This window comes from Malaclemys terrapin, chromosome 18 (genome assembly GCF_027887155.1).
Source record: "Malaclemys terrapin pileata isolate rMalTer1 chromosome 18, rMalTer1.hap1, whole genome shotgun sequence".
Taxonomy (NCBI): domain Eukaryota; kingdom Metazoa; phylum Chordata; order Testudines; family Emydidae; genus Malaclemys; species Malaclemys terrapin.
Window position 1 is genome coordinate 9,515,705 of NC_071522.1, and position 17,941 is coordinate 9,533,645.

The following is a 17,941-nucleotide window of genomic DNA, read 5'->3' on the forward strand; positions in this document are numbered from 1 at the left end:
TCTATTAAATAAAAAAAGAGGACCCTCCATGGGCCCTGGCCCCGCCCATTTCCCCATGGGGGCTGCCCGAAGCCGGTAGCGTTCGGGTAGCCCGGCTCTTAAACAGAGCCGAAGAGTCAGGGGAGGAGCAGAGCCGCCATTTTCCCGGACATGTTCGGGTTTTTGGCAATTCCCCCCGGACGGGGGTTTGACTGCCGAAAAGCCGGACATGTCCGGGAAAAAGAGGACGTATGGTAACCCTAATTTATTTAGTCATGGATTCTGTAACCTTCTCTTTCACGCTGTGTGCCGTCCTAGCTCACCTTAGCTCAGACGCCCTCTGCAAAGCACTCTGGATACAGAGGTCCCCCCCCCCCACCCTGTAAGGCCAGTCTACCAGTGGCACTGCTGTAAATGGTGCAGAGGACAGGCTGTTGTAGGAAGGGAATGCACCAATGTGCTGCCGACCCACCCAAAGCAGAGGTTTGTTGGCCTGACTATTGGAATGTTACACCGGACATTTGAAGTGTTCAGATGTTCCTAGAAAATGTAATACCATTTAAAAAACAAACAAAAAAACCCCAACACCTTTTTAGCTGAGTCCGTTTATCTGTTTCAGTCCAAAGCAATGAAAGCCCACCATGCCTGAACTAAACAGAATTCATCTCCCTTTTAAAAACCACAGGGCAGGGGAATTCTGGTCCTACTGAAGTCCATGGTAAAACTCTCTCATTGACTTCAGTACGGCCAGGGTTTCGTCCCATAATGGGATCAGTTGATGTCTGGCTTGCGCTTCTTGCCAGGAGCATGCCCATTTAAACATTTGCCAGTGCTTTCTTGCTGAGTAGTGGGTGTCTTTGTCCCAGAAATACATAACTGTTGGGCCACTTGTATCAGGACCATTGTTGTTGTTCAGATGTGTTAGGGTAGAGAGTACAACGGGGAGGGGGTCTCCATTGTGCAGCCACTGTACAAACGCACAGGCCTTTGCCAACCAGAAGCTTACAATCAAATGACCTGATCCTGGGAAGAGACCTATGCAAGCAGACCCCTGTGTCCACATGGCGCCTCACTGACTTACACACAGCATCCTGTGTACACGGGTCCACTCCATGTTGTTCGCTTTTGCAGGATCAGGGCAAGACAAAGGATGGGAGAAAGGCATTATCCTCTGTCTTACAGAATGGGGCTTGAGGCAGAAAGCAGGGTTTCAAAAGCCATTTTCAGTGGGTCTAGCGCTCCAAAGTCATGCTCCGCGGTCATGACCTTCCTTGCGAAGGTTCCGAATGCTCCGTTAGCTCCAGTTGGAGTTCTGGGTGCTTGTCGGCTCTTCTGAAAATCGGGCCCCTTGTGCCTGATGTCATCTTGCAAAAGTGTGGTGGTTTGGTTTTATTTTTTAGGATACTGCAGCTCCCATTTGCACAACATGCTATCCGGGGAGTAGCATATCTGACACTGCTATCTCTGGGGTCACCGCATGCCAGCGTCTGGATCTCTCACTCTCAGTTGCATCAAACTGCAACCAGAAATTTAAAAAAAAACAAACCAAAAAAACCCTTGAAAATTTCACAGGGCTGCTACTTTCTGACCTGAGAAGTGTGTGTGGGCAGTGAAACCCCACATTTACACCAGATAGCTGTGCATAGTCAGATTACTGGTAAAATAAACCAGCAGTTAGTTTACAGGAAAGCATAATCCAGGAATGCAGGTCTGTGCGTTGCCAATGGCTGTTTACTATTTTAATACAGCTTTATTCTTTAGATGGCTCTGTTGAAAGATTTCATCTAAGCTGGCAGCATTCAAGCATGTATTGTTTCAGATGATCCTTGTGCTGGGAGCCGTAGACATACAATTAAAAACGTCCTTGTTCTAAAGAGTTTATAGTCTAAATAGATGAGACAAGCACAGAGTGGGGAATGGGCGCAAAGCAACTTGCCTAAAGTCGCTCAGAAGCTGACCTGGGATTAGAACCCACCTCTTCATTTTAGTGCAGCATTCTAGCCACTGGACTGTGCTATCTGTCTAATCTAATGATTGCAACCCAAAGTTATTGTTCTGCCTGCTAATGATTCTCCCATCTCCTGATACTTGTCTTGAGTGCGCCCACCTTCTAGTGACCCATTCCCCGGTTATTCGCTCGTATGACCAAACGGTTCAGTTTGGAAGCTACAGCCATGCAGGTCCAGATAAAGATACCAATATTGAGTGACTGCCACCTTTGCTTTTCCATTGTGACTATTGCTGAAATATCAAGTTGAGTGGTGTGTGGTATTGTGTTTTTTTTTTTTGTTTGTTTTTTTGTTTTTTTAATGGCCAGGGATTGCAGCCCCATCCCGAGTATGGCTTACCGGGCTCTTCCTAGCCCGGTGTCGCATGCTTTGGCCACGTACATATGCAAAAATCCACAGTTGTTGTCTTTCAGAGAACTGTTCCCAAAATAAAGGCTTTCTAGCCACCTACCGAAGGGGCAGTAATGGGCAATATAGTCATAAATGCAGTACAACAAGTCGCATTCCAGTAGTGAGGGGCTTTCTAGTGTGCTGCCGCCCAGTGTGTGCACAATAACTGCACATTGTGCGTTCTACTAAACCAATCCAGGGCTTTGAGCCCAGAGGCCTTGTGGATGGAGCCCCCTCTACTTTATCACCTGTTGATGTTCCACTTCGCCCATTCCTCTGAGGCAGTGTTGCCTAGTGGATAGCGCACTGGACAGGGAGTCTGGAGACCTGGGTTCTATTCCTAGCTTTGCCACTGGCCTGTTGCATGACATGGGATAAGTCACTGTGCCTCAGTTTCCCCATCTGGAAAATGGGGATGATGATACTGAACTCTTTTTGTAAACCGCTTTGAGTTTGGTTGATGGAAAGTGTTCTATAAGAGCTAGGTATTACTGCTTACCTGCCTGTTTTTTAGATCATGAGTGCCTCAGACCACCTTCTTGAATGTGTGGAAAGTTCCTCATGCATAACAGGCGCTACTGTAAATACTGGTAACTCAGTCATCTGTGTCACCAAAGAGACCCCAAAGTAGCATTAGGATGTCCATGCCTCCTTCAGGACAGTCAATAGGAGGCAATATCATTCTAAACCAGTGGACAGGTCAGAGGTATACACCAGCCTTTCAGTGAAGATGATGCATAGTGTCGGTTTGCCCTTAAGTGTTTGATACACCCTCTCTCTGGGAATAGATTAGATCAGTGGTTTTCAACCTTTTTTTTTTTTTTTTTTTTTTTTTTTTATTTGCAGACCCCTAAAAAAACTTCAAATGGAAGGGCAGACCCCCTTTGGAAATCTTAGACCTAGGCCACCTGGGGGGTCTGTGGGACCACAGGTTGAAAACCACTGGATTAGATGATCTAATAAATCTTTTCTCATCTGTAACTATGATTTTTATGCATGCATTACATCATGCAGACATGTAGTCAGAAAATATTTCTAGTGGAAACTTGAGAAGAGACATTAAAGAGGACAAGAAATGCATGTTTGTTTTTCTTTAGAAGTCTTTTGAAGCTTATGTCTGCCCTCTAGGTATATGTGACACAGAAACAATGAAAAGTTTCTTTTGAGTTTTTTGTTTTATGTTCGGAAAAACATAAGGCACAAATAATAATATTCCTTTTGTGTGTTCTCTCAACTCTTGTAGCAAAATTGAGATTGTCAGGCACTGGCAGCATTGGTGTTTTGAGTCCAACTTAATTTTTATTCTTTAAATAATTATTTGCCTTGAAGTAGAGGCCAGAGATCCCAACCAGAGCATGTCCCTGTTGTTCTGGGTGCTGTACAGAGTTCTAGAAAGACACTGCCTGCCCTGCAGAACTCAGTCTAAATGTGGACCAGATGCTGTAAGTGGGTGTAACCACCACACAGAAGGAATGGATGAGGGTAACCACAACAGGAACACGCAGTCCTTGGGAAGTGTAGACCAGCTGTATGCACAGTTTTCAGACAGAAGGCAATGGATCACTCCCTATTATGTATGTGGTATATTTTTGGGTGACGTTAACCACTATAGGCAACTGTCTTTTTTTCGTGATAGTTTAAAGAAGGTTTGTACAGGAATGGAAACCTCCTGCCACCCTCCTGTCTAGTGAAACCACAGGGGGAACCAAGTTATCGCTGTGCTGTTTAGTGTAAGGGACTAGCACTGTTGGCTCGCAGAAGTGCCTGGTTAGTTGTTAGTGGTGGCTTATTTATTTGCAATCCAGTAGCGCCTACAAGCCCCTGTCAGACCGGGACCTATTGCACTAGAACAAAGTCAAAGAGCGTTCAACTGTAACCATTCGCTTTCTGGATCCCAACAGGTGAAATTGGTCCGGTACATCAACAGACAGCGGCAGTGTAAGCTGAGCGTGCCCCTGAATGACAGGACAGTGGAGCTCAACAGCTACCCAAGATTCAATGACTGGTTAGACCTCGTCAATGTAAAGAAAGAAGTTGTACAGGTAAGGGACAAATCCGTCGGTACAGAGCATGCCTACCTCTACAGTACTGGATTTCCTGACTGCCTGCTGGTGTAATTCAGACTCCTGAAGTTATTTAAAGCAAGGGGCTTTTTGCAAATGATTTGCATGCACCTTTATATAATTATTTGGCTCCGACAACAATACTACTTTGTCTGGATTGGAGCTGCAGAACTCCGCTTTGAAGTGTGCTTGATCTGAAAATATAAATATATACCAGTCCAGATAATAACTGTCTCTTTAAGAAGCACCGGAAAGTCTGTATCACATGTTGGCAAGTGTACCCGGTCTCTTCCTGGTTCAGATCTGAATGAGAGGAGATCAAACAGGTTTTGCAACATGTTGTTTCCAGCTCCCTGGGCGACAGCAGCGGCAGCTCCGGTAAAAGCCCCCGTGGGTCTGCGCTTCTCAAGTCCCTTCTCCCTCAACTGCTGATGAGAAGAGAAGATTCTTCTCTCCTGCCTGAAGTCCCTCTTTCCCCATCATCCTTATCCAGAGGAGAGGGGAAAATTCACCCCCCAGCTACAAGATGGAGGTAGAGCTCCAGTTGAGTTGCTTACTATGGATCGGGTACCTTAATATCTTGCTACTTTTATGGACCACACTCACCCTTCTCCCACCTACTCCTCTGCTGGACCAGGGACTGCCCGTAACCTGTTCACCTGGTATAGTTCAGAAACACCAGTCTCCAAACAAGCCAGATGTCCACCTGCACCTCACACTGCTGGCTGCAGTGGACTGGAGACCCCTCTGTACCTGATACAGGCTGGGAAGGTGACTTCAGGTTATAATCTTGTATACTGAAAGATCGTAATGTTGCAATTAAAATAGCAGTCAAGGCAGACTTGAGCTTGTGAGGATCTCCCCTGTAAATGCAGAGAAGAACGGGATTCAAGGGTGGAGTTAAGTTTGCAGTTGGATCCTAGAACTTCCTCACTCTTGTCTGGTTGATATTTAACTGGGATATTTCCCCTCGTTTATGTACAGATTCTGCTCTCGGCAACAGCGCTGTAAATTGGCAGCTGCTTTACTGAGCTCCGTGGGTCAAATACTCTGGTGTAAATTTGCCTGCCTTTGGAGTTGTGCCATGGGGCTACGCCAGTTTATACCAGCAGAGAATTTGGCCCAGTGGATCTAGAGTTCCACTGAGGTAAGAGAGCAGAGACTCCCATTAATCTAGCCTGATTGTGGCACACCCGAAGGATTCCTGCCTTAGTGGGTTCAGTGAGTAAAGTCTCTGGGTCAAACTGCAATTGAGAGGCATTGCACCTGCATGGCAGAGGAGAGCCAGACTCCCTGGGTCTGACTTTTCAGAGGTGTTGAGCCCCCACAGCTGTAGTTGAAGTCAGTAGGTGTTACAGGTGCTCAGTACCTGAAAACCAGGCCTGAGGGGTGTGATCCCAGAAGAGTGTGAACCTTTTCTAATGTAATTCTCTTTGCTTGAGAAACCCATGGCAGCCTGGCAGCCCACCGAAGTGGGCAGCGAGCCAGTTATGACTGTGAACCTCCCATCCCTAGCGCTGGCTCTCTCTGTTAACGGCAAGAGCGTACATGCTTATTCCTATCCACTGGAGTATGGGGAGATTTGACTGCAGGAAACTGACAAGTTCGTCACTTGGGGCTGGGCTCTGCCAATCTCAGGGGTCAATGAGCACTTGCTCACACAGGGTCCGTTCCTGGGAGCGTTCAGCAATGTACACGCCGCCCAGCACCAAGTGAACAGCTTGATGTCGATTCCCAATGATTGCAAATCTGATAATCCAATGAATATGGATAAGCAGTGAATGCTCTTCCTGGTTTTGGCAGCTCCGAGCAAATCCCGAGGTCCTAGTTCAGCTTTCACATAATCCTTTCTCCAGCAAAAGATTTCCTTGACTCCAATGGGTCCTAACTGTCAGGGTGGTTAAACACTGGAACAAATTGCCTAGGGAGGTTGTGGAATCTCCGTCTCTGGAGATATTTAAGAGTAGGTTAGATAAATGTCTATTAGGGATGGTCTAGGCAGTATTTGGTCCTGCCATGCGGGCAGGGGACTGGACTCGATGACCTCTCGAGGTCCCTTCCAGTCCTAGAATCTATGAATCTATAAAGAGAGAGTGCAAACGGGGGGGAGGGCGTTTGTTTGTAGAGTTACTCCAGATTCATATTGCTATTAAAGGGCAGAATCTGGCCCAGTGTTTGACTTCAGGATTGGGCCTTGCTGTTTTATGTAGAACGTACGTGGTTTATCAATAGTGCATCGATTTTGGGGCATTACTGCCCTAGATGCAGCAGCTGCACCGGTGAAGTCTGTTTCTGGGACGGAGCTGCCTGGTTGGTTGGTTGGTTGTTTTCTGTGGTAACTGGAACTTGCACAAAAATTCTTTTTGTCTAAGGAACTCATTGAAAATCCCTTTTACAGTGTCTGCAGAAGGGAGGGGGAAGTACCTTCCACACCCCATCCTGGGCATTTCAAGGCCTCTGCATGGTTGCTAAGATGGTGAGCAAATGTGTCTGCTCCACGCCCAGAAGAGCAAACTTTCTCACTGCTTAACACTGTTCTTCACAGCCCCTTTGCTGTCTCCAGGTTCTTGGAAAGAGACAAGCCAGGTTTTTCTTGCTCCCACCGTCAGAAATACCAGTGTGGTGCGCAGCATTTATTTAAATTGCTTTTTGATCCCAATTCTCCTTTTTCCTTGGTTCTGATCCCGTTTCATTGCCAAGGGTTATTTGTTTTCTCATGCCGCAGCAGTTGGTTTGGGTAGCATTGAGATGAGCTGTGCAGGAAATGCACAGCGGAGTCTATCCAGTTTGACTTTTGCGTGGGCTTGTGGGAATGAATTGGGAGCTGCAGGTTAGGGGGGGAAAGGAAAGACCTGGATTGTTTAACCAGGGAGAGGATTGTACAAATCCCAGTTGGCTTTTCACAATTGGTGGTGGTTTTTCGTCGTCCTTTTCTCTCTGCTTGGACAATAGCAGTTAATGAAATCAGTTTAGCTTTAGTTGATAAGCTGGTGGGGCTTTAATACCTGGAATGTAAGCAATGCAGGGGGCTGTTTGTCTGTTTTGTGATGAGTTGGCTACTAGAAATTATACACAAATCATGGGACCATTTCTGTTGGGCTCTGGTTTCATAAGAGCTTGTTTTTATAGAACCTGAAATGTATCCACATTGGAGCAGAGTGCTTTGAAAACAGATAGTCAGAAGAAGGGTTCTATGCAGGGCTCCGTGTTGTATATGTAGCGTCTTTAGGGATGTTTTCCTGTAGTGTTCTATAAAACGCAGTGCCTGTGATTCTCTGGGGAAGAGTGGCTGAGGGAGTCCTCAGGCAGCATAGCCTAATGGATAGGGTGCTGCATGGGGAGTCAGGAGATATGGATTCTGTGACCTGCGGTGAACCGCTTCCCTTTCTTGTGCCTCAGTTTCCCCTTCTGTAAAATGGGGATAATGAGACTGGATTTCCTTTTTGTAACAGGCTTTGAGAATCATTGATGAAAAGTACCTGGGTGAAACTTTCAAAAGTGCCTATGTGACTTTGGCTGCGAAGTGCCTAAATCTCCCTTTCTAAAGAGATTTAGGCACTCAAGTCAATTAGCTGCTTTAACGTTTTTTTACCCAGAATCCCACTGATGCTTTTGAAAAATGGACCCTCTGGGCCATAGCTTAGTGGCTCCAGCAGAGATCGGGGCCCCATTGTATCAGGCACTGTATAAGCACACGGCGAGCGACAGTCTCTGCCCTGAAGAGCGTATGAACGAAATAGAGAAGGCAGACCAAAGTGTGGGAAGGAAAACAGACTCCCAAAGAGGTGAAGTAACTTGCTCCAGGGCACCCCGTAGATTGGCAGAGTGACAACCCGGGGCTTTTTGGCTGCCAGCCTGGTGCTGTACCCATTGGACCATGCTGTCTCTCCCAAGCGAATAAAGGGCTTGTGCTCATGTTACATTATGTGAACAGTCAGATGCTCTTTTCATTTCTAATGCTGCCAGATATCCTGGTGACTGTGCTAATCTGGGATGTAGCACTTGGAAAACCCACATTCTTAGAAGGAGTTCTCAGCTTTGGACGATGCTAGTCCACCCCCCGCACTCTGAGCGGCTTTCTCCAAAAATAAAGCACAAACTCCCGGGCGCTCCTGTCAGAAATAGAGCCCTGGTTCCAATTTAAAATATTTGCTGACTCCTCCAGTCCAGCGCAAAGCCTATTTTTTGCTCACTGACACTGCTCCAGCCATCGAGAGCTTTCAAGCTGCACAGTGTTAGAATGGCTGGCGGTCTTTTTTTTTTTTTTTTTTCTTTCCCTTTGAACGCCTGTATTTAAAACCAAAATAATGTCCGCCTGTCAGATCCTTTAGCTCTGGGAGAGATTACAGTAATAACAATGCACTGTTTATGGCGTTGGGCAATCGCTAAAACTCCCGTGAACATGGATAACGGTGAGCCAGTAATGCTGCGGAGAGTGAGAGGACTGTTTGGTGCCGGGCTAGCAGACACTGAGGTAGGTGGAGAATAGAAGCCTTCAATTTTCACTCCACAATGCACATTTTGTGAGGGGTAAGTCACTCGGTTGACAGCAAATTTGTAGAAGCCAGTTGCTGTGGTGATTTTCCCCTCCACCCCCCTCCAGCTACCATGTAAATTGAGTAAGTCAGATAGTTTGAGGCAGCTCTGCTTTGGGATGGAGCTATTCTGTGTCTGTCTGTCTCCTCTTTTTGGATCATTTTATGGCAAAAGGCTGAGGAGATTTCTGAAGGCTAAATGCTCCGGGGAGGGGCTAGCTATAGCCAAGTGCATGTGTGGGGAGCGCCGTGTTTTCCAAAGCGTGGAAGATATGTACTGTGACAATGAGACTGGACAAAGTGCTAGGAAAATACAGGGCATAATCCTGTCTGGACTGCGAATTGGCACGGATGGGCTAATGCGGGAGTTCTCAACTGGAAGTTGTGAATCCCGGGAGGGTAGGACCAGGTGTCTGGAGGGGGGTGTGATTGCCCCGCCTTTTGCATAGAGTTAAAAGGGGGGGGGGGTGGTAAATCTCTGCAAAATGGGAGGAGGTTCTGGGATAGAAAGGCTGAGAATCACTGATCTAATAGGTCTTTTCCAGCTTGAATGTCCATGGTTTAGTGTTTTCATTTAAAAGAAAATGAGTGAGGTTTTTGTTTTTTCTAAAACGGGCCCTGCCGTTGGCTTGTTTTCTTTGATGTAAGAAAAATCCCCCAGGATGCTTAACTATGTGGTTTGCTCCCTGCACCTTTTTGTCACAGACTTAAAGGTAATTGAAGAAGATGGCGGCCTCATTATCCTCTTGCCAGACATGTCTGAACTGGCCGTGCTCTGCCCTCGCAGGGGTTCTAGTCAATCAAGCCTGGGAGTCTGTTTTTAGTGTTGATAACTGGCAGCCTATTGTAGACAGGGAGTGGTGAGATCGCATTAAACCAGCAGTCCCCAAACTTTTCAGAGTCATGCCCCCCACCTTGCCTCTGTCTGCCCACCCAGCTGGGGCCAGGAGTGGGGCTGCAGCTGGGGGGAGAGAAACGCGGACAGGAATAAGGGGGCTGAGGCTGGTCCTGCAGCTGGGGGTGGGTCTGGGGCCAGGAGAGGGGGTTGGGAAAGGTACCGGGGCTGAGGCTGGGGGCTGCCAGCCAGGCCCACGGCCAAGTGCAGAGCTGTGTGAAGGCTGGGGACAGGGTCCAGAGCTGGGGCCGGAGCAGAGCTAGCAGCAGGGGGCTGGCCTGGGCTCCCTCCCCAAATATTCCTCTGTGCCCCACAATGTGCATTAAACAAACACGTCTCCCACTGCAGGGCTTTCAGGAGGATCGGTGGTATGAATGGCAGGTCTGCCGGCAGGTCTGGTTTGTAACGATTCTGCTTTGGGAATGTCTAGCAATACCACAGCGTTCTTTTCAATCAGTGTTTATGTTTACTTGTGAAACCTAGTTTGTTGCCCATTTAAATCTTTTTCTTATCAAGGTAGGGGGGCATGGAATTCGATGGGAGCGGTGTGGTTCCTTTTTTAAACCCTCAACAGGGATCAGGCAAAGCCGAGTGAGCAGGCTGGCAGGGAAAGAGCTTTGCTCCTTTGGCTTCATGGTTGGACTAATCCGTGCATGTTATTTCAGGTTCTTCTGGTTTCTTGCAGTTTCTGTGTGACCCCCGGGGGGCCTGGCCTGAGGGACGCTTTTGGTATCTGAGCTGTTAATTTTATCATATGGCAGATGGCTACACATTGCACTCTGTAGGAAGAACAAGTGCACTGAGCAAAGGGTTTGCCTCCATCTCCCTCTGCAGCGTTCCCTTCCCTGGAGCGTAGGTCAGGCTGCAGGGAGTGGAGTGGTTCAGACCAATTGTGACCAGTTTGTAATTGACTGTCCTGCCCCGCTGTCCGGGGAGATGATAGTAGCTTTTTGTGCGGTGTATTTTTAGCTTGGGAATGGAAAAGCGGCACCTGGAGCTCTGTTTCCCCATAAAGACCTTTCATTTGAATGGCGTACTCCTCTTCAGTCTCCAACTTCAAGGCCCTGTTACAGTTGCCATCCTACCCATCAGGGAGACCTGGATGGGACTCGTTTGAAAGCCACCAACTCTGTAGCCTCAGGGGGTTGCTGTGAGGAACATGAGGGAACTACTGCCCCCTCTCCCAGACTCCATAGCACATGGTTTCTCCACAGGTCAGGACAACTCTGCCATTTGGCAGGAGCATCCCCACTAGGTCACCACGCAGTCCTTGGAAGAACAGACCCTAGCAGCATGGACTTCTCCACCCAGCTCCATTCTATTCCGCATTAGCTTTGCAGTGGGGAAGATGAAGCGGCTCCTCTATTTACAACACAAAAAGTTTGCAGTAGGGGGTTAAACTCAGTCCAGCGCCAAGCACCAGCACATGGCCCAAGTGCCACTTACAGCGTCAAACCATTGGGCAAATTTTAACCCTAAATGAGGCTCCTTCATAAGCACTATACCTGGCTGATGTTCTCAACAGGCTGTATCCAGTCAGCAGGCAAGACCTCCCTTGGGACATCACTATCTCTCTTCTCCAAAAGGTTGTGACTAGTGGTATGAGACCAAGGACTTAGCTTCATCTCTCCACTCAGAAATCCCATGCTTTTTCCAAACAGAGGGCTGCAGATTGATCCCATCTGCATCCTGTGGGACGGCAGGGCATCACCATGATCAGAGAGACTTGCCCAATCTTGACTGACAACACAAGGAATCTGGAGATTTCTTAGCAGGATGCCATATACGTATAATGTAGTAACAAGCTTCCCACCGGTTCCTTGTCTGTGACTCCTCCCATGTACAATAGGAGGCCATATCCACTATTCAGTTCACAATTTGGGCAAGGGCTTTCCACCTCTGTGCACCAAGAATGTTTGTGTCTGTATGAGAGATTTAGTAGCTGGAGGGGAGAGTTTGCACCAGACCAAAACCTGGGCAGATCCAGTTTAGAGTGATCTATGAACATCACTTGAGGCTTCCTAGAATGGCCATTAGAATATTGTTTGTTTGAACTGACCAGAGAGCGAATACTCTATTGCCTTTCTCTTTGGGCACTGGAGCAGCCAAGGTAGAATAAAAACTAATTTCACCAAGACTATCTTCAGAGCACCCTCCGTCACATGCTTTTGCTTAGAGTCACCAGCAGGACTTTAAGCACCTTATGTAATGGGCTTTCTCCTATCTAGCATCTGCTTCTTTGCCTAGCCAGCTATCTTCCAGGAATGTATTGATTAAGAAGGGGCATTTGGGGCCTTGACAGATGTCCAGCTTTGTAAATACAGCACCCATACAGGGGTGAGGAACAGGTCAGCTCACTTCAGTAGAGCTGGTAGAAGAAACTGTTTCCAGGTTGGGGTTGTAGACATGTTGCCTGTGTCATAGAAAGGGTGTGTGTGTGAGACACATTAATATATTATAGATTTATCTGCATTAGGGAATTTTTGCAAAAACTATCCCAACATTGCTAACATCTGTAGGGATCCATGACATTTTTTTCAACATGTAGTTGTGTAGAAAGGGTTTCTTGGTATTTGCTTAGTCTTAGTTTGAGTTTTGCTGAAGATTTTGCAGGTTTTTATAGGGAGGTAAATGCGATGGTATTTTGTGGAGGCAAAAAATCCTTAATGCATTGCTAACTTCCACTATCCTCCATGTACAGGTGTTCCGAATACTAGAATACCAAGGGCTTGTATGCCTTGGAATTAATCTGGAATAGTCATTCTTCTTTAAAGCCACACCCCACTTTATCTGGGAATAACTTCATGTATAGACAAGCCCGAAAAACAAAGCTCTCCCTCAGGTGGAATTCACCTGTGGGCAGAAAACCAACACAATGTCCAGGTATAATATAAGCCCTCTCTGGAGGAGTGATGGACTGTGGTGATGCTGAAGGCCTTAGTGAATTTTACTCAGTGGCTGATTTGGAGGAAGTGTTGGCTGGCTTGTTTGATGTTCTGAGGATTGACACACCTTTTTTATTTGAGGGTTGCTTTCATTAGTGCTCATTTTCAAGCATGTACACGGTAGAGTTCACACTCTGTAGGTCTGGACTGAAGGTGGGTTTTGTAGAAAAGTCCTCCTCATTGTTCTAAGAAGAGTTTATTTCTTGGTTTGGCTTTTTTTGTTTTTAGATCTCTTCTGCTGAACCAAGGGTGGTGAGTAAGCCTTCACAGTTGCCAGCAGCTTATCTTGCATATACCTTAATTACCTTAGTATCGGTGCACCCTACAACCCTAAATTTATTTATCCTCCTAATACCCTGGTGAGGTAGAACAGTGCTGTTATCCCCATTGTACAGATCGGGAACTGAGGCACAGAGAAACTAAGGCTTGCTCAAGGTCACACGGGAAGCGTGACGATACAAAATCACTCATGGTAATTAACTCCAAAGGGATCTCACTAAACTGGGTGACAAAATAACAGATGAAAGTCAATGTTGATAAATACAAAGTAAAGCACATTTATATGCAAAATAATGGGGTCTAAATTAGCTGTTGCCACTCAAGAAAGAACTTGAAGGCATTGTGGATAGTGCTCTGAAAACATCTGCTCAATGTGCAGCGGCAGTCAAAAAAGTGAACAGAATGTTAGGAACCATTAGGAAAAGGATAGATAATGGAACAGAAAGTATCATAATGCCACTGTTTAAATCCATGGTACGCCCACACCTTGAATACTGCATGCAGTTCTGGTCCCCCCCCCCACCTCAAAAAAGATAAATGGAAAAGGTACACAGAAGGGCAATGAAAATGATTAGGGGAATGGAACAGCTTCCATTTGAGGGGAGATTAAAGACGGGGACTGTTCAGCTCAGACAAGTTCAGAGGATGGGGGCAGAGATGGTCAAGGACGCAAACCCATGCTCTGGGTGTCCCTAAACCTTCAACTACCAGAAGCTGGGACCCGATGACAGGGGATGGATCACTTTAACTCCCCTGTTCTGTTCATTCCCTCTGAAGCACCTGGCACTGGCCACTATTGGAAGACAGAATCCTGGGCCGGATGGACCATTTGTTTTACCCAGTATGGCCATTCTTACAGCCTTAAATCTGTGGTAAAGCAGGGAATTGAATTTGGCTCTTCCAAGTCATAGGCTAGCACATCCCTCCTCTCTAAGGTATGGGAGCGCTCATGATTTGATTTGAAACAGAACCACACTCTTGGGTTTATAGCACATCATGTTGCTGTGGTCCCATATGCCAGCCAGCACATCGCCTACTGCACAGCAGTTTGTTTGTTTTTGGTTTTTGGGGGGAAGAGGGAGTATTTGGGCCGAGTCCTCTAGGGAAAATTTTCCTTGCAAGAAAAGGAATTCCTTTGTCCACACAGAATATTTGGGGTGGTTTGCTCCAGCCTTAAACACAATGAAGCCTATGGGAGTTCTCCCCAGTGGGGGCAGGATCTGTTTAGGTTCCTATGCTGCACACCTTGTCTCCGTATCAAACCCAGGGTCTCCTCCGAAAGAGCCATGCGCAGTAGGCTGTGGGCAAGAAGGGACTGTGTAAACGCTGCTTGGGTTTGAACCTGTCTCCAGGGAACCTAGAACAGCTATTTCGATCTTGTCTCCCCTTTTTGCTAGTTAGCATTTCCCATCTATTGCTCACCCATTCGTCCATCCATACCCCACTCTTCCTATATAAATACCAAGCCAGTGCCATCTGGGCCCACCCTTATCAACAGAAATGAAAAGAAAGCTATTAAACGCTATTGAAGTAGAGAGCAGAAAATTAGCACCTCAGTGCAATTGGTGTGTAGGGCCTTCTGTAAGGCTGTCTTATCTGGCTAGAGAGACAAACTGCAGTACACTCATTCTTTGGCAACAGCCAGAGGGCTGGGTGAGCAGCTCTCCAAGGCCTTGGCTACACTGGTGCAAATGTGTCTAGCAGCTGCTACTTTCCTTAAACCAGTCACCCAGAGCCTGCTCCTAGATTTGACTATCTCTGTTAAGGCTGTAGCTGTACCTCCAGGACAGATCGGTGAATTTCAGGGAAATGCCTTGCATGGTGGGGCTCTACGCTCAAGCCAGTGAACACCCTCTGAGTTGAAAGAGCCCAGCTCCTCTTAGGATGGGACTGTAAGGTCTGTGTGTGTTTTGAGCTGGGTTTATTTTCATTTTTAAAGCCGCACCGTCCAAAAACAGACCAAAACAAGGCAGGCAGAGTTAAATCCATTGCTGCTTTACCTCTCGCTTAGTTGCTGTCGATCAGGAAGAACTCCATTGGAGTTCCATCGGGGATAGCGAGATTGGGATCGGAACGGTCGCAGTCCCCACGTTGCGTACTCATGAGCCAGACGTTAGTTTACAAAGCATGTCGTGCAGAATCTGCTCTACTAGACTCGGGGCTGCTCCCGCTCAGCCGTTAACAACTGAGCCTGTTTTTAAAGTGCCAACTTGAACTAGTGACCTGCATGATTATCGCATTGGCCAGGGGGCTAGCGGAGATAAATCGCTTCAGGCCAATCTTCCAGGGATCAGATTGACCAGTTTTATATTAAGCCACCACATATGTGCAGCACATGAGTGGCTGTTTAAAGAAAGCCTCTTATTCTCCTCCCCCCCCCCCTTCACGCCCCACCCCCACCCCCCGAGACTTAGTTTCTTTTGTCGCGTGTCCTGGGGACTGGCAGCAGGTTCTGGAAGCCTGTCTGAGCTTTCCCTACTCAAGGTCATTGGGATTGTTTAAATATAATCTCCTTTTCTGTGCTTATACTTCCTTACAACTTGCCATTCTACTCCTCTCTAAAATTCAACTCCTTGGGGCAGGAGGAGGGCGGCATCGGACGTCACTTATGGGTTTGGTGAGGCAGCTGCTTTTGCTCCCAAGTCCGTGGTGTCATGGCACACAGCTTCAGGTAGAAGCCCATCTTGCTGTGCCAGCTGCCGAACGCACCCTCAAGGCAGCGTCCGCCCTGAAGACTTTCTCACTATTTGCTCCTTGGCCGTGCCTCCTAGTGCCGTAGCCTCAGGGTGGAAGAGGGGGCTTTTAAAGTCTTCAGGAGCATGCCATCTGCTGGACAAAACACAGGGCTGATGACGGAGCCAGCTGCTGCTGCAGCCAGTGAGAATGTTAGTACGGCCAGCCCCAAGATCGTGAGACTTGCTTGGCAATCTCAGTTTTTAAAATCTAAACATTTTGGAGGTTTTATCAGCCTTCCGGTTTCTGGGCCTTTAGGGTGCATGCACCTAGGTCACATTTTTAGGCTTTTTCTCGGCCGTCTTGAGGGCCAGAAAGGGAAGTGCATCGCTCTGGGAGCTGGGGCTCTAAGAACCACACCAGATATCACGAGGCTTGAGATAAAATTCCTGGAATTTGGCCAGTGCTTTCAAGGGGAGCAAGCTCCGCACCTGAATCTATGGGCACTCCCAGTTCTCCGTGCGGATGAAACGGGGTTTGGATGCGGTCGCCACTGGGAATGAGCTTTGGGCATTGTGGGGCAACAAATGCTGCTGCATAGCACCACGCCCACTCATCAAATGTTGGCAAGCGCCAGCCTTCCTCAGATGTGGTATTAGGAGTTCACGCTGGCTATCCTATGCAGGAATCTTGCGCAGAGGAGCGGTCGCCTGGCTGCTCTCCCTCTCCCTCTGCTCTGTTTGTAGTCTGTCAGGAACCCAGCCAGGATGTCATTCCAGATGCCTGCTCATAGTAGGGATTGGGGCTTAGGGCTTGTCTCTGGTAAAAGTTGTACTGCTTTTACTGGGCTGATACGGTTAAATCCACGCAATCCCGTAGTGTGAATGCAGTTATGTCAGTAGGAAGGTGGTTTAGACTGGTATAGATTATCCGGTACGAGAAGGGAAATGTTATACTCGTACAGGACGCCTTTATGTGGGTATAACTGCATCCAAGGTAGGGCTTGGCCTAGTGCGTGGAGCACAAGACTAGGACTCAGCAGACCTGACTCTGCCACTGGCCTGATGGGTGATCTTGGTCAAGTTATCTCTTCTTTCCCCTTCCCATTGCTCTGTGCCTCAGTTTCCCCATATGTAAAAGGGGGCTCCTTTGTAAAGTGCTTTGAGATCTACTGAAGAAAAGCACTAGATAAGAGCCAGGTATTAATTTATTTGCCAGTTTAACTACGTTTGTTTGGGTGATGCCATTTTAATTTTATTTTTATTTCTGCATTTATACCAGTACAAAAACTGTATCGACTAGGCCTATCTTTGCAAAGCAGTTTGTACATCCCCACCCCCAGCAGGGACTGGAGCATTCGTAATAAATACCCCAATATCATTTCATCCTGCTCCCGTGGGGTGCGGATAGGGGGTTGGCAGTGTTGTCTGACCCAGCCATGATCCTGCTCAAGAGGGAGAAGAGCAAGCGACGAGTTGTGGGGTCTGGCCATTTCTGAGAGCAAAAGCCGCACAGGAGTGTCCTGTGAGCTAGCGAAGAAGTGGGTAGCGTTTGTACTGTTTCCTTAAATCCTTGCCAACCTCCCTTTAACGCTTTGCCAACTCTGCGGAGCCTTTGCTGAGTACATGTTGTCATTTGGCGGTGATTGGCAGTGCTCCGACTGCATCAGGAGCTAGCCTGGACTGGCAGGGACTAGCTGCCCAAACAGGTGTCTCCCACCTCTGACATCTGTGATTATAATTATTTTGTTTTTGTGGTTCATTTTGTTGGCTCTTAACTCGCCAGCTGAAGTGTAGGAAATAAACTCCCCATATCTGGCCTCCCCGTCGGCTCCCAAATGAGAGACACTCAAGTGGCTGCTGGTGCTGTGGCAGACTTGTAGTCAGTACTGGTTCTGGTGTTTTCACAACAGAGCTTAAAAACCGGCGTCCAAGATTTAGCAGCCATGTAGTCTGGACACTGAGTTCTCTGCTGAGCCTTCAGTGTGTCCTCCCACAAGAGGAGGAAAATGTCTTTGGCGGCTGCTCAAACCCAAAGCGGGGGAAACGGAGGGATTGTGGAAAAGGCAGCATGTGTAAACATCTGTTTTCACTACAGACAAATACCGAGAGTAGCTGAGCTTTGTTTATGAAACAGGGATTCAACTGAAATGCTTCAGCAGATCAGACCATTG

General features: G+C 47.4%; 1 protein-coding gene across 1 annotated transcript in view; it reads left to right on the plus strand.

Annotated features, from left to right (window-relative positions):
- Positions 1-17,941, plus strand: part of KSR1 (kinase suppressor of ras 1) — a 120,027-nt gene that overhangs the window by 55,849 nt on the left and 46,237 nt on the right. The window contains exon 2 of the mRNA XM_054008244.1: positions 4,280-4,420. Within this exon, the coding sequence (XP_053864219.1) occupies positions 4,280-4,420 (141 nt within the window). The remainder of the gene's footprint in view (positions 1-4,279; positions 4,421-17,941) is intronic.